We start from the raw sequence: 12,811 nt of genomic DNA, 5'->3' as shown, positions 1-12,811 counted from the left end.
CTTTGGGCGTTATAACAATGTAGATAAAAACACTATATAAGTACTCTCCATTTACCATTTACTGTTAAAAAAAGTGTTACCAAGTGTTGAGAGAAATGTTGGGAGAAATGTTTTGTATTCATCAATGTGTCCTCAGTTGATGTTGAAATAGTGTTCCTATTGCTTGTTATTATTGACGTATTATCTTTTCGCCACAAGATGGCAGGATGGGACTTAATTGTCTAAAGTGCGACTTTTATTACTTCCGTTTGTTTGACTTTGATTACTTTGATTTGTGGGATTGCCTGTGAAGACAGCAATGAGAGCGGATGTATCCGTATGTCGATGGAAATTAAACACGCCGACTTTTGGCTGAAAGAAAACCTATTCTCCGTCAATTATTCCTACGAATGCAACGTTGAGCTGCAACCACCTCACCAAGTACGATAACTTGTAATTAATGAAACAACTGGAACAGTAACTGAAGAAATAATTAGCACAGAACATGAATTTGGATTGTTATTTACATCTGTAGTGCTGCAGTGCATGCTAGGAGGCATGTTGGACAACAACAAGTGTTGACAGCAGGTGGCAGCAGAGGTTAACTGTCTCTCCCCCAAGGGAGCAGTGATGGCCAAACTAAGCTTCTTGAAGCAAAAGCTTTGCAGCCAATTTGTGGTTCATTTGGTCTTATGACAGTCTTATGATGCCGCTGTCAAATAAAGTGTTACCAGATATTATCTTTTGGTGTAAATATCCCATAATACAGTGAGGTAAACTGCCGCTTATAGTCCAGTGCGGCTTATCTATGGACAAATGCAGTTTTCGTGCCAAATTTGGTGGGTGGTGGCTCATAGTCAGGTGTGTCTCAAAGTATAAAAATTACGGTACTCAAGTAAAATTAAAAAGTATAGCTCAGTAAAACTACTCTTAGAAGTACATTTTTCTCAAAAAGTTACTCAAGTAAATGTAACGGAGTCCATGTAACACGTTACTACCCACCTCTGGTCCCTTTAATAATGAGACATACACATATTGTGTTTTTCGCAACATTTTATTTCACACAATTCTATAAAATATATTACTCCTTTGAAAAACAAGCAAACAAAAATTGCATTTGTGCTTAAATCAATCTGTTTGTAAAAAACACACAAGTGAAAAAATGAATAAAAATCAAACTAGAAATGTATTTTTACACTTCATGTCTTTGGTTTGAATGAGTTCATGTTACCAAGGATATTGGTTGTTTTGTGGGAATAATTAAAACAAATAATAATAACAGTTTATGTATAACCACGTGCGTTCATTCTGAAGCATAGACAAAGTGAGGTAACGTCTCTGTTGAAAGTGACCTTACCCAATTGTGACACACGTCCCCGGTTGTAAAACATTCCAGGTTTAAGGATTTTAGTTTTTTTTTACCCCCAATCACAAAAAGGTTTATATATATATTCTGTTTATGTTTTTGTTACTAAGTTAATCTTTTCTGAGCTTATGTGTGATGAATTAGTGCATTCTGCATCCCTTCAACTTGAATACAATTTTTGTCACAAGTACCAACCAGTATGTACAGTATGAAACTGTTACAGTTAAACCTAACCATAAATTATATTTTGAGATAGAACGCAGTGTGCGCACTATCATGAAAGTTGAGCACATCTGTATAAATGCAAACTCAAAGTTAGCTACAAACACTTATGATAATTACCAGTAGATATACGGTGCTGTGGAAAAGCCTTAACCCACTATGACATTTAATATTTTAACAGTGTTCTAATTACTACAGCAGCAGTACATACAGTGAAGAAAATAAGTATAAGAACACCAAGCGATTTTGCAAGTTCTCCCACTTAGAAATGATTGGCGGGTTTGAAATTATAGGTAGGTGCTTAGCCACCGTGAACGACAATCTAAAGGAAAAAAATCCTGAAATCACAGTGTATGATTGTTTTCACAATTTATATGTATTATAGTGCTGTAAATAAATATTTGAACATCTGTCTATTAGAATTGTGAGCCTCAAAGACCTGTTGGTCGCCTTTAAAAAGTCCAACGAATAAGTGGAGTGGAGGTAAGACTTTCTGAATGCGACTTTTTGACCTGTTTGAAGCGGATAGCTGCATATAAACACCTGTCCACCCCATACAGTCAGGAAGACTCCAATTACTAACATGGTCAAGACCAAAGAGCTGTCCAAAGACACCAGAGACAGAATTGTAGACCTCTACAAGGCTGGAAAAGGTTACGGGGCAAATGCCAAGCAGCTTGGTGATATAAGATTCACCGTTGGAGCAATTATTAAAAAATGGTTGAAGCCAAACATGACTGTCAAGCTCCCTCGGACTGGGGCTCCATGCAAGATCTATCTCGTAGGGTCTCAATGATCCTAAGAATGGTGGGGAAACAGCCAAGAACTACACATGAGGAGCTAGTCAATGACCTGAAAGGAGCTGGGACCACCATTTCCAAGGTTACAGTTGGTAATACACTAAGACGCCATGGTTTAAAATTAAGATTCCCCTGCTTAAACCAGCACATGTCTTGGCCCGTTTTGAGTTTGCCATTGACCATTTGGATGATCCAGAGGAGTCATGGGAGAAAGTCATGTCATCATATGAGATTCAAATGGAACTTTTAGGTGTTAATTCCGGTCATGGTGTTTGGAGGAAGAAGAATGATGAGTACCATCCCAAGAACACCATCCCTACTGTGAAGCACAGGGGTGGTAGTATCATGCTTTGGGGGGGTTCTGCACATGGGCCATGTATTGTGAGATTTTTGGGATCAGACTCAGATTTCCTTTAATTATCATCGACACACAAGATGACAACGACATTCCCTTCGATGAGTGAAGAACTTCCTTCCCTCAGCAAGAGCATTGAAATTGGGTTTTACAGGGTCTTCCAACATGACAATGGCCTGAAGAAGACAGCCAGAATTACCAAGGAGTGGCTTCATAAAAAGCATATCAAGGTCCTGGAGAGGCCTAGCCAGTCTCCAGACTAAAACCAAAGAGAAAATCTTTGGAGGAAGCTCAAACTCCGTGTTTCTCAGTGACAGCCCTGACAGATCTAGAGAAGATCTGTGGTGCAGTGGTGCAAAATCCCTGCTGCACTCTGTGCAACCTGGTGAAAGGTCACAGAAAACATTTCATTTCTGTAACTGTAAGTAAAGGCTACTGTATCAAATATTAACATTGATTTTCTCAGGTGTTCAAATACTTATTTGCAGCAGTATATCACAAATAGCGCTGCAACGATTAATCGATTAATTCGAGTATTCGATTAGAAATAAATATTCAAATTAAATTTTGTTGCTTCGAGTATTAGTTTAAAACAGTGGCGTTGTAATGGTTTATTTTGAAAGTGTTTGGATTTAGTTTTATTGATTAGGGTGGATACATTGCCCTCTGGTCTTCCTCTTTTCACATGGCTGAATCCAACTGCTCCCTGTAAAGACCAACGTAATCTAAGTTTTTGTTTGAGCTAATGTTTTTGAATGGATTCATAATTTAGTTTATAGGTATATTTAGCCGTTTTTTGTGGGAATATGTGTCAGAACCATTTGTTAAGACCATTGTAAGAAAAACTTTAGCATTTTATAGCATTTAAACTAGCGGACTTTTTCTGTGTAAGTTAGCCAATTGTTCTTTTGTTGTACATAGATCCACATGAAAAAAAATTATACCATTTGAGGCTCAGTCCAAGTATTTTAATTTTTCATGTTCCTTATCCGATTACTCGATTATTCGAACTAACTAGTCCAACGATTAATCGACCACTAAAATATTCGATAGCTGCAGCCCTAATTACAAATGAATTGTTAAAAAGTCATGCACCGTGATTTCTGGATTTTTATTACTAAGTGGGAGAACTTGCACAATAGCAGGGTGTTCAAATACTTATTTTCCTCACTGTCCTTCAATATGGGACAGTGTTTGTTTTGGTACTTCCTGGTTTATTTTATACTGTGCAGTGGATGGTTCTCTTGGTGTTGTGACTCAAATGCTTAACTTTTTTGGGGTGTGTGTAATTCCGATCACATTTAAACATCCACTTACTTGTAACCAAAAAAAAAAAAAAAAGAATCTAATCTCTGGGGAGCAAGTTAATCGAGAAATTGCAGAATAGAAATCCATCATAAATCAACAATCAAGGCCACACAATCACAAGATCTGCAGGTCCTCTTTGGTACTATTTACCTACCAATTCAAAATGACTGCTACAAAAAAAGTCATTAAATAAAATCATTCATATTTGTATTTGTCTAATACTCTGGTGTAAGTACCAAAAATTAATGTAAACCTCCCACTTTGTTCTCAAAGTGTTTTGAGATGTTTCATCTGCGTAGTTGTGGTCCGAGCATAACTTTATTGATAAAGTTGACGATGGCCACAGCAGGTTGCTCTGGATCCAGCTCTGCGAAAAGGTGACACACGTTCTCTGTAGCACTGCCCGTCCGCCTGGCCACAAAACCAAACATCCTGCCACAAAAATTAGAGAAATGTTAGACCTCTGAATGAGAGGTCTTTTTAGCCCGAAAATGTACACAATACTGTAAATGTTAATGAATTGCCATGCAAAGTTGGCAGTATAACTTGCAAAAACAGGTATTCAAGCACTTACTTGCTGGACGTGCTATCACTGTTAGTCCATCTGAAGCACCCCACGCAAAAAGAACCAGAAAAAAAAATGCAGGAATTCATAAACGAAGAGCTCACTGATGAACAATGCTAATAGAAACTTGCAAATGTTTTCATTAAAAAAAGTGGCAAGCATTGATTGTATTGCCTTTATTAGTGACAACCACCTGGAAAATTGTAAGCACACACAAACTACTTTTTTCTAGGTCTCACCTCTGGTCTTGAGGGTCAAGACTACTGAAAGTTACACTGCTGATGGGGTAGTGCCTCCGGAAAAATAACCTGTGCAAAAACAACTAGTTAGAAATGTTATTGAGAAGTATCATCTTTTGCAAATGTGTAGTTTAATGTGGTTTATCATTAAAATACAGCGAACAGTGTGTATACACTCAGCAAGGGCGTAAGTTTGGTCTCAACATCGGTAGGGACGATATAACAGCATAACCTGCATGTGCACTCTTTGCTGGGGACGGGACATAAGACCAAACAGATTATTGAACGGGGTCGGGGCTACATTTCTCACGAATATGAACCTAATTAATTGATAGGCTAAATGATCAGTGCAAAATAAATCTGTGTTGATTTATTCTTAAGTTTCATGCGTATTGGTTCAGGTGATACAACGCTCGATTCAAACCATCCATCCATCCATAATCTTCCGCTTGCTTCGGGATCGGGTAGCGGAGCCAGCAGCTTTAACAGGGAAGCCCAGACTTCCCTCTCCCCAGCCACTTTAACCAGCTCTTCAGGCGGGATCCCAAGGACATAGAGAGACATAGTTTCTCCGGGTTCTTTGGTCATCCCTGTGGCCTCCAGCCTGTGGGACATGCCCGGAACACCTCTCCCAGGGAAGCGTCCAGGAGGCATCTGGAAGGGATGCCCGAGCCACCTCAGCTGGATCCTCTCAACGTGGAGGAGTAGCGGCTCGACACTGAGTCCCTCTCGGATGACCGAGCTTCTCACCCTATCTCTAAGGGAGAGCCCGGACACCCTGCGGAGAAAACTAATTTCGGCCAATATCTTTTTCTTTCGGTCACGACCCACAGCTTGTGACCATAGGTGAGGGTAGGAACGTAGATCGACTGGTAAATCGAGAGCTTCGCCTTTCGGCTCAGCTCCTTCTTTACCACTACGGACTGGTGCAGAGTCCGCATTACTGCAGATGCTGCACCGATCAGCCTGTCAATCTCCCGCTCCCTCTTACCCTCACTCCTGAACAAGACCCCAAGATACTTGAACTACTCCACTTTGGGCAGGATCTCATCCCCGACCCGGAGAGGGCACTCCACCCTGTTCCGACTGAGGACCATGGTCCCGCATTTGGAGGTGCTTATCTTCATCCCAGCTGCTTCACACTCGACTGCGAACCGCTTCAGTGAGAGTTGGAGGTCACTGCTTGATGAAGCCAACAGCACCACATCATCTGCAAAAAGCAGAGATGCAATGCTGAGGTCACCAAACCAGACGCCCTCAATGCTTCGGCTGCGCCTAGAAATTCTGTCCATAAAAATTATGAACAGAATCGGTGACAAAGGGCAGCCTTGGCAGAGTCCAAACTTCACTGGGAACGAATTTGACTTACTGCCAGCAATGTGGGCCAAACGCTGACACCGGTCGTACAGGGACCGACCAGCCCTTACCAAGGGGCTCGATACCCCGTACTCCCGGAGCACCCCCCACAGGATTCCCCGAGGCAGGCGGTCGAATGCCTTCTCCAGATCCACAAAACACATGTAGACTGGTTGGGCGAACTCCCATGCACCCTCGAGGACCCTGCCGAGGGTGTAGAGCTGGTCCACTGTTCCACTGCCGGGACGAAAACCACACTGCTCCTCCTGAATCCGAGATTTGACTTCCCGATGGACCCTCCTCTCCAGCACCCCAGAATAGACTTTACCGAGCAGGCTGAGGAATGTGATTCCTCTATAATTGGAACACACCCTCCGGTCCCCCTTCTTAAAAAGGGGGACCACCACCCCGGTCTGCAAATCCAGAGGCACTGGCCCCGATGTCCACGCGATGTCCACGATTCAAACCTTTGTTTTCAAAAACAACTAAAGAAACATTTTGAAGTGAAAGTCCCTTTATTAAAGAACAGGGAGCCATCCAACAATGGGTCCACTTCTGGGGGACACTAGAGCACCCCTTGACTCAAACTAAAGTATTTTCAAAGTGATTAGGTAAATAATTAATGGAGAAAAAAAAAAAATCGAAGATATCCGAGGACCAATCGACATCTGAGGCATACTAGACTACCCCAAGACTCGAACCAAAGTACTCTCATGAAATTCTGATGTGTGATTTCATTTCACAGATTTTTTTTTTCATGTCAGTTCCATGTTCATGTAAGTGTCCCCCTGAAGTGGACCCATTCTTGGATAGCTCTCCGTTTTTTAGGGGGAGGGACTTACACTCTGAAGCCACCGCGTTGCATTACCATAATGCACACAATGTAAACAATCATTCAAATGAGGGATGGCTAGCTTGACTTCGTTGTTGCTTGTGGTGGTCAGCCTGACTGCAGTAGTTTTGCAGGTTAGCAAGTTCAGACAGTTTATTGTTATGCTAACTCGATACCGGTCGGACTTTCAGTAGCAAAATTAGTGGTGTTTCCCCCACCTCAACAACTTGACATCTTTTTACATTATTTACAGTGGCTGCTGCTGGCCGAAAAAAGACTTCTAATATCCCACCTGTTCAAAATGGGGCTTGGGAGGCGGCACGTTGTCACTATGAATCAGTCAGAGCTGTGTGAGTCTGCGTGTCTGTGTGGTGGTGGGAGGTCAAGTCATCAGCCAATCAAACATGCGTTTAAGGGGGGGTGGGGAATCGACCGGTGTTCTGACGAATGGATATCCCAGTCAAATTGATTTCCAAAGCGCTACTGAGCATGTGCACGACAACCACGCCCCTCGAGAGGTGATCACATGTGAAATGTCTTTTGACCACTAAAATCTGTAAGCAATTACGTATATGCACGAAAGACTACAATAGAATATTGATGATATTGCGAGATAATAGCGTTAGGACGTTAACTTTGTCTGATAAGCAGTAAACATGTGGGTCGCCTGGGTTTCAATAGTGTTTATTGTTCAAAATAGAATATTGACATTATAGCGGGAGTATCTAAATATTTAATACAATAATATATCATAATATATCTAAATAGAAGTGTCAAAACGTAAAATAGATTTGTTCAACATTAAAATGCTATCAACAACAGGACGATTACCTCGACGAAGGAGCACTAATCGACAGAACATGACCACATTCAGCAAGTGAAAAGGGATAAATGTAATTCTGAACATAATTCACTTAATAATTGTAGGGTCTACTCTATCCTTATAACACATGGGAAGACAATCTAAATTACATATATAACTGAACTCATTATATAATGCAAATAAGGTTGCTTAAAAGTTGGTGCGGACAATTATTTGAGCATCCTGAAAAGTTGGTAGAGTTATGTCCCTACCATCCCTATGCAAACCTACGCCCTTGACACTCAGTATACTAGAAAAAGTACCTTCTTTTGCTGTCCGTTAGAGTGATGCCCTGAGATGAAACTTTAAAATGAACAGTTGTTGCTGCAGGGCGTGGACTCAGAGCCAGTGTACATTTGGTTGCTTTTGAAACTGCTTCCGGTCCAGTTAATGATTCAGTTTCCACTGAGTTCAGGTAGAGAACGTTGCAAGCTTCAAAGAGAATAGAATAATGTATTAGAGTTGGCGTGCTGCATTGTGAGGCTTTACTGGCCTCTGCTGGTCAAAAGGAAGAACTGCAAAAACTGCGCAACTTTCAATGAGCATTCAAACTTCTTGTCCTCATTAAGGTTGTTGACAGCTGGATTTGGGAAATATACGATTTAAACAATGCATTGGTCGCCAGTCAGTTGCAAAATTTAGAAAACAAGCACCCACAGTAATAAATATCTTACAAATATTACCTGCTCCCTGTTTAAGGAGATCAGCCGCTGTGCTTGTGTTTGTTACAGACCGGATCTCCTGAAGATCTCCAACCAGATCTGAAACAACACAAACAACAAATAACTTTTTTTTTTTGTTTGTCCCCCCCCCAAAAAAACAAAAACAAAACAGTGCACAGAGGAAACTTCAAAGTTGTACCCAAAACTATGAACCAATGTAATTTGTAGTTCACCCAAAACAGGGGGAAAAGTGCCTGAGAATTGAAATGAAACTTGGGAGTTCAAGTCTCCTGATGATGGTTTATATTTATTTTATTTCTGAGACAGAAATAAAATAAATTTAAACCATCTAGTGCGCACCAAATAGTATGTGGTGCATAGGCATGTGCCGGTGTTCTGTTTGATATTCTGACAGTTTCATAACTTTAAGCCAAAATATCACGGTATCACGGTATTGCAATTCCAGCTCTAAAATGTGTTACTTTGAAATAGCTGTGTTTAAAAAAAAAAAAAAGTTTTTTCCATTGAACAGCATTTCTATTTTTCAAAACATATTAGCAAATTTGAACATCAGTAAGTTAACGGAAAATAAATTTTAAAAATAACAAAACTTTCTAAATAAACTTAAAATAAAATAAATGCAGTCCTTTAGGTGAGCCTAAACCCACAGCCACAGCTCAACATTATTACCATCAGAACAAAAATAATGGAATTATTTACCATAAAATGCACGTATGTACGACTCGTATCATGTTTACACTAGAAACTGCAATTTCGGGAGAAATTACACCTTGGTCTTTCCTCTGTGGAGATACAAATCTTAGCCCCACTCAGGTCTATCAATAGAATGGACCATAATGCCAGTCAATGGCACTAAACAAAGTAAAAGCCATTAGAAAAGATTGGGAGAATTGGACGTCCATGGCCGTCAATGGCATCACCCTCCATAAGCGGCAATCCAATCAGGGACATTTGGGGGACACGTCCTAATGATATCTAGTCATTTTCTGTTGATTTGGGGAAAAAAAAAAAATTCCCATTGAAAATGAATGGGAAAAATTTTGGACGTCCATGGACGTCAATGGTATCAATTTACATAGGCGTCAATGGAATCCAAGTACATTGGCATCAATAGAATGAACAAACATGAAGAAATGCCATTGGAAATGAATGGGAAGTTTGGACGTCCGTGGACGTCAATGGCATCACCCTCCATAAGCAGCAATGCAATTGGGGACATTTGGGGGAAACGTCCTATTGATATCTAGTCATTTTCTGTTTATTTGGGGAAAAAAAAAAAATTCCCATTGAAAATGAATGGGAAAAATTTTGGACGTCTATGGACGTCAATGGTATCAACTTACATAAGCGTCAATGGAATCTAAGTACATTGGCATCAATAGAATGAACAAACATGAAGAAATGCCATTGGAATAAATGGGAAGTTTGGACGTCCCTGGACGTCAATGGCATCACCCTCCATAAGCAGCAATGCGATTGGGGACATTTGGGGGACACGTCCTATTGATATCTAGTCATTTTCTGTTGATTTGGGGAAAAAAAAAAATTTCCCATTGAAAATGAATGGGTAAAATTTTGGACGTCCATGGACGTCAATGGCAGCACCCCCCATAAGCGTCAATGGAATCCAAGTACATTGGCATCAAAAGAATGAACAAACATGAAGAAATGCCATTGGAAATTAATGGGAAGTTTGGACGTCCCTGGACGTCAATGGCATCACCCTCCATAAGCAGCAATGCAATTGGGGACATTTGGGGGACACGTCCTATTGATATCTAGTCATTTTCTGTTGATTTGGGGAAAAAAAAAAATTTCCCATTGAAAATGAATGGGTAAAATTTTGGACGTCCATGGACGTCAATGGCAGCACCCCCCATAAGCGTCAATGGAGTTGGGGACGTTTGGGGTATACGTCCTATTGATATCTGGTCATTTTCTGTTGATTTAGAAAATGTAGTTTTTTCCCCATTGAAAATGAATGGGAAAAATTTTGGACGTCCATGTAAGTCAATGGCGGCACCCTTCATAAGCGTCAATGGAATTGGGGAAGTTTGGGGGACACGTCCTATTGATATCTGGTCATTTTCTGTTGATTTGGAGTAATTTTGTTTTTTCCCCATTGAAAATGAATGGGAAAAATTTTGGACGTCCATGGCAGTCAATGGCATCGACATCCATACAGTCAATTGAATCCAAGTACATTGGCATCAGTAGATTCGACATGCATGGCCGTCAATGGCATCAATGCAATGTAAATTCCATTGGAAATCCCATTGGAAGTGAATGGGACTTTTCCCATTTGAAATGAATGGGATAGTTTTTGGCAAATTTCCAAGGAAGCGTAATTTTTTTCCAAATTCTGTATACAACTTTTATGCCCCTCACCGTCCCGGAATTTTTTATGCCCAAATTATGTGGTTTGGTCAAAAATTGTAGGACTAGATACATTTTGAAACTTTTTTTTTTTTCACGGAAAATTGCCGTTTACGGACGAACGGAAAAATTTTCGGGGCCATTTGTAAAGTTTCCTGTGTCACGCGAAAATTCCGGTCGTGCCGATACTTGAACGGTGCCGATCGGTCTAACGGTTCGGGCTGTGAAGCGCGCGGTTTTTTTCCATTCAAAATGAATAGGAAAGTTTTTGGCAAATTTCCGGGGAACCGTAAATTTTTGCCAAATTCTGTATACAACTTTTATGCCCCTCACCGTCCCGGAATTTTTGATGCCCAAATTATGTGATTTGGTCAAAAATTGTAGGACTAGATACATTTTGAAACTTTTTTTATTTTTCGGAAAATTGCCGTTTACGGGCGAACGGAAAATTTTTCGTGGCGGTTTGAAAAATTCCCATCGTCACGCGAGAATTCCGGTCGTGCCGATACTTCAACGGTGCCGATCGGTGCTACGGTTTGGGCTGTGCGTTGGCTCAAAAAAACGCGGAGAATAAGATGAATAATAATAAGTACAACTAGAAACTGCAATTTCGGGAGAAATTACACACCTTGGTCTTTCCTCTGTGGAGATACAAATCTTAGCCCCACTCAGGTCTATCAATAGAATGGACCATAATGCCAGTCATTAGCACTAAACAAAGTTAAAGGCATTAGAAAAGATTGGGAGAATTGGACGTCCATGTCCGTCAATGGCAGCACCCTCCATAATTGTTAATGGAATCGGGGAAGTTTGGGGGACACGTCCTATTGATATCTAGTCATTTTCTGTTGATTTGGGAAAAAAAAAAAAATTCCCATTGAAAATGAATGGGAAAAATTTTGGACGTCCATGGACGTCAATGGTATCAACTTACATAAGCGTCAATGGAATCCAAGTACATTGGCATCAATAAAATGAACAAACATGAAGAAATGCCATTGGAAATGAATGGGAAGTTTGGACGTCCATGAACGTCAATGGCATCACCCTCCATAAGCGGCAATGCAATCGGGGACATTTGGGGGACACGTCCTAATGATATCTAGTCATTTTCTGTTGATTTGGGAAAAAAAAAAAAAATCCCATTGAAAATGAATGGGAAAAATTTTGGACGTCCATGGACGTCAATGGTATCAACTTACATAAGCGTCAATGGAATCCAAGTACATTGGCATCAATAGAATGAACAAACATGAAGAAATGCCTTTGGAAATGAATGGGAAGTTTGGACGTCCATGGACGTCAATGGCATCACCCCCCATAAGCGGCAATGCAATCGGGGACATTTGGGGGACACGTCCTAATGATATCTAGTCATTTTCTGTTGATTTGGGGAAAAAAAAAAATTTCCCATTGAAAATGAATGGGAAAAATTTTGGACGTCCATGGACGTCAATGGTATCAACTTACATAAGCGTCAATGGAATCCAAGTACATTGGCATCAATAGAATGAACAAACATGAAGAAATGCCATTGGAAATTAATGGGAAGTTTGGACGTCCGTGGACGTCAATGGCATCACCCTCCATAAGCAGCAATGCAATCGGGCACATTTGGGGGAAACGTCCTATTGATATCTAGTCATTTTCTGTTGATTTGGGGAAAGAAAAAAAAAATTCCCACTGAAAATGAATGGGAAAAATTTTGGACGTCCATGGACGTCAATGGTATCAACTTACATAAGCGTCAATGGAATCAAAGTACATTGGCATCAAAAGAATGAACAAACATGAAGAAATGCCATTGGAAATGAATGGGAAGTTTGGACGTCCCTGGACGTCAATGGCATCACCCTCCATAAGCAGCA

The 12,811-nt window shown here is 40.5% G+C and overlaps 1 protein-coding gene across 6 annotated transcripts in view; it reads right to left on the bottom strand.

The window, feature by feature from the left end:
* Nucleotides 1-951: 951 nt before the first annotated feature.
* LOC130921250 (tensin-2-like) overlaps nt 952-12,811 on the bottom strand; it is a 125,874-nt gene continuing 114,014 nt past the window's right edge. For 5 of the 6 annotated variants that reach the window (XM_057844901.1, XM_057844900.1, XM_057844904.1 and 2 more), the window contains 5 exons: nt 8,568-8,645; nt 8,148-8,316; nt 4,835-4,903; nt 4,605-4,634; nt 952-4,462 (listed from right to left, as the gene is read on the bottom strand). In XM_057844901.1, coding sequence (XP_057700884.1) covers nt 4,318-4,462; nt 4,605-4,634; nt 4,835-4,903; nt 8,148-8,316; nt 8,568-8,645 — 491 coding nt within the window. In that variant the 3' untranslated portion in view covers nt 952-4,317. The remainder of the gene's footprint in view (nt 4,463-4,604; nt 4,635-4,834; nt 4,904-8,147; nt 8,317-8,567; nt 8,646-12,811) is intronic. The other variant, XM_057844903.1, reaches the window with a different exon arrangement.

Source organism: Corythoichthys intestinalis, chromosome 9 (assembly GCF_030265065.1).
Source record: "Corythoichthys intestinalis isolate RoL2023-P3 chromosome 9, ASM3026506v1, whole genome shotgun sequence".
Lineage (NCBI taxonomy): Eukaryota > Metazoa > Chordata > Actinopteri > Syngnathiformes > Syngnathidae > Corythoichthys > Corythoichthys intestinalis.
Note: the sequence above shows the minus strand (reverse complement) of the source record. Positions and strands in the feature narration are given on the sequence as shown.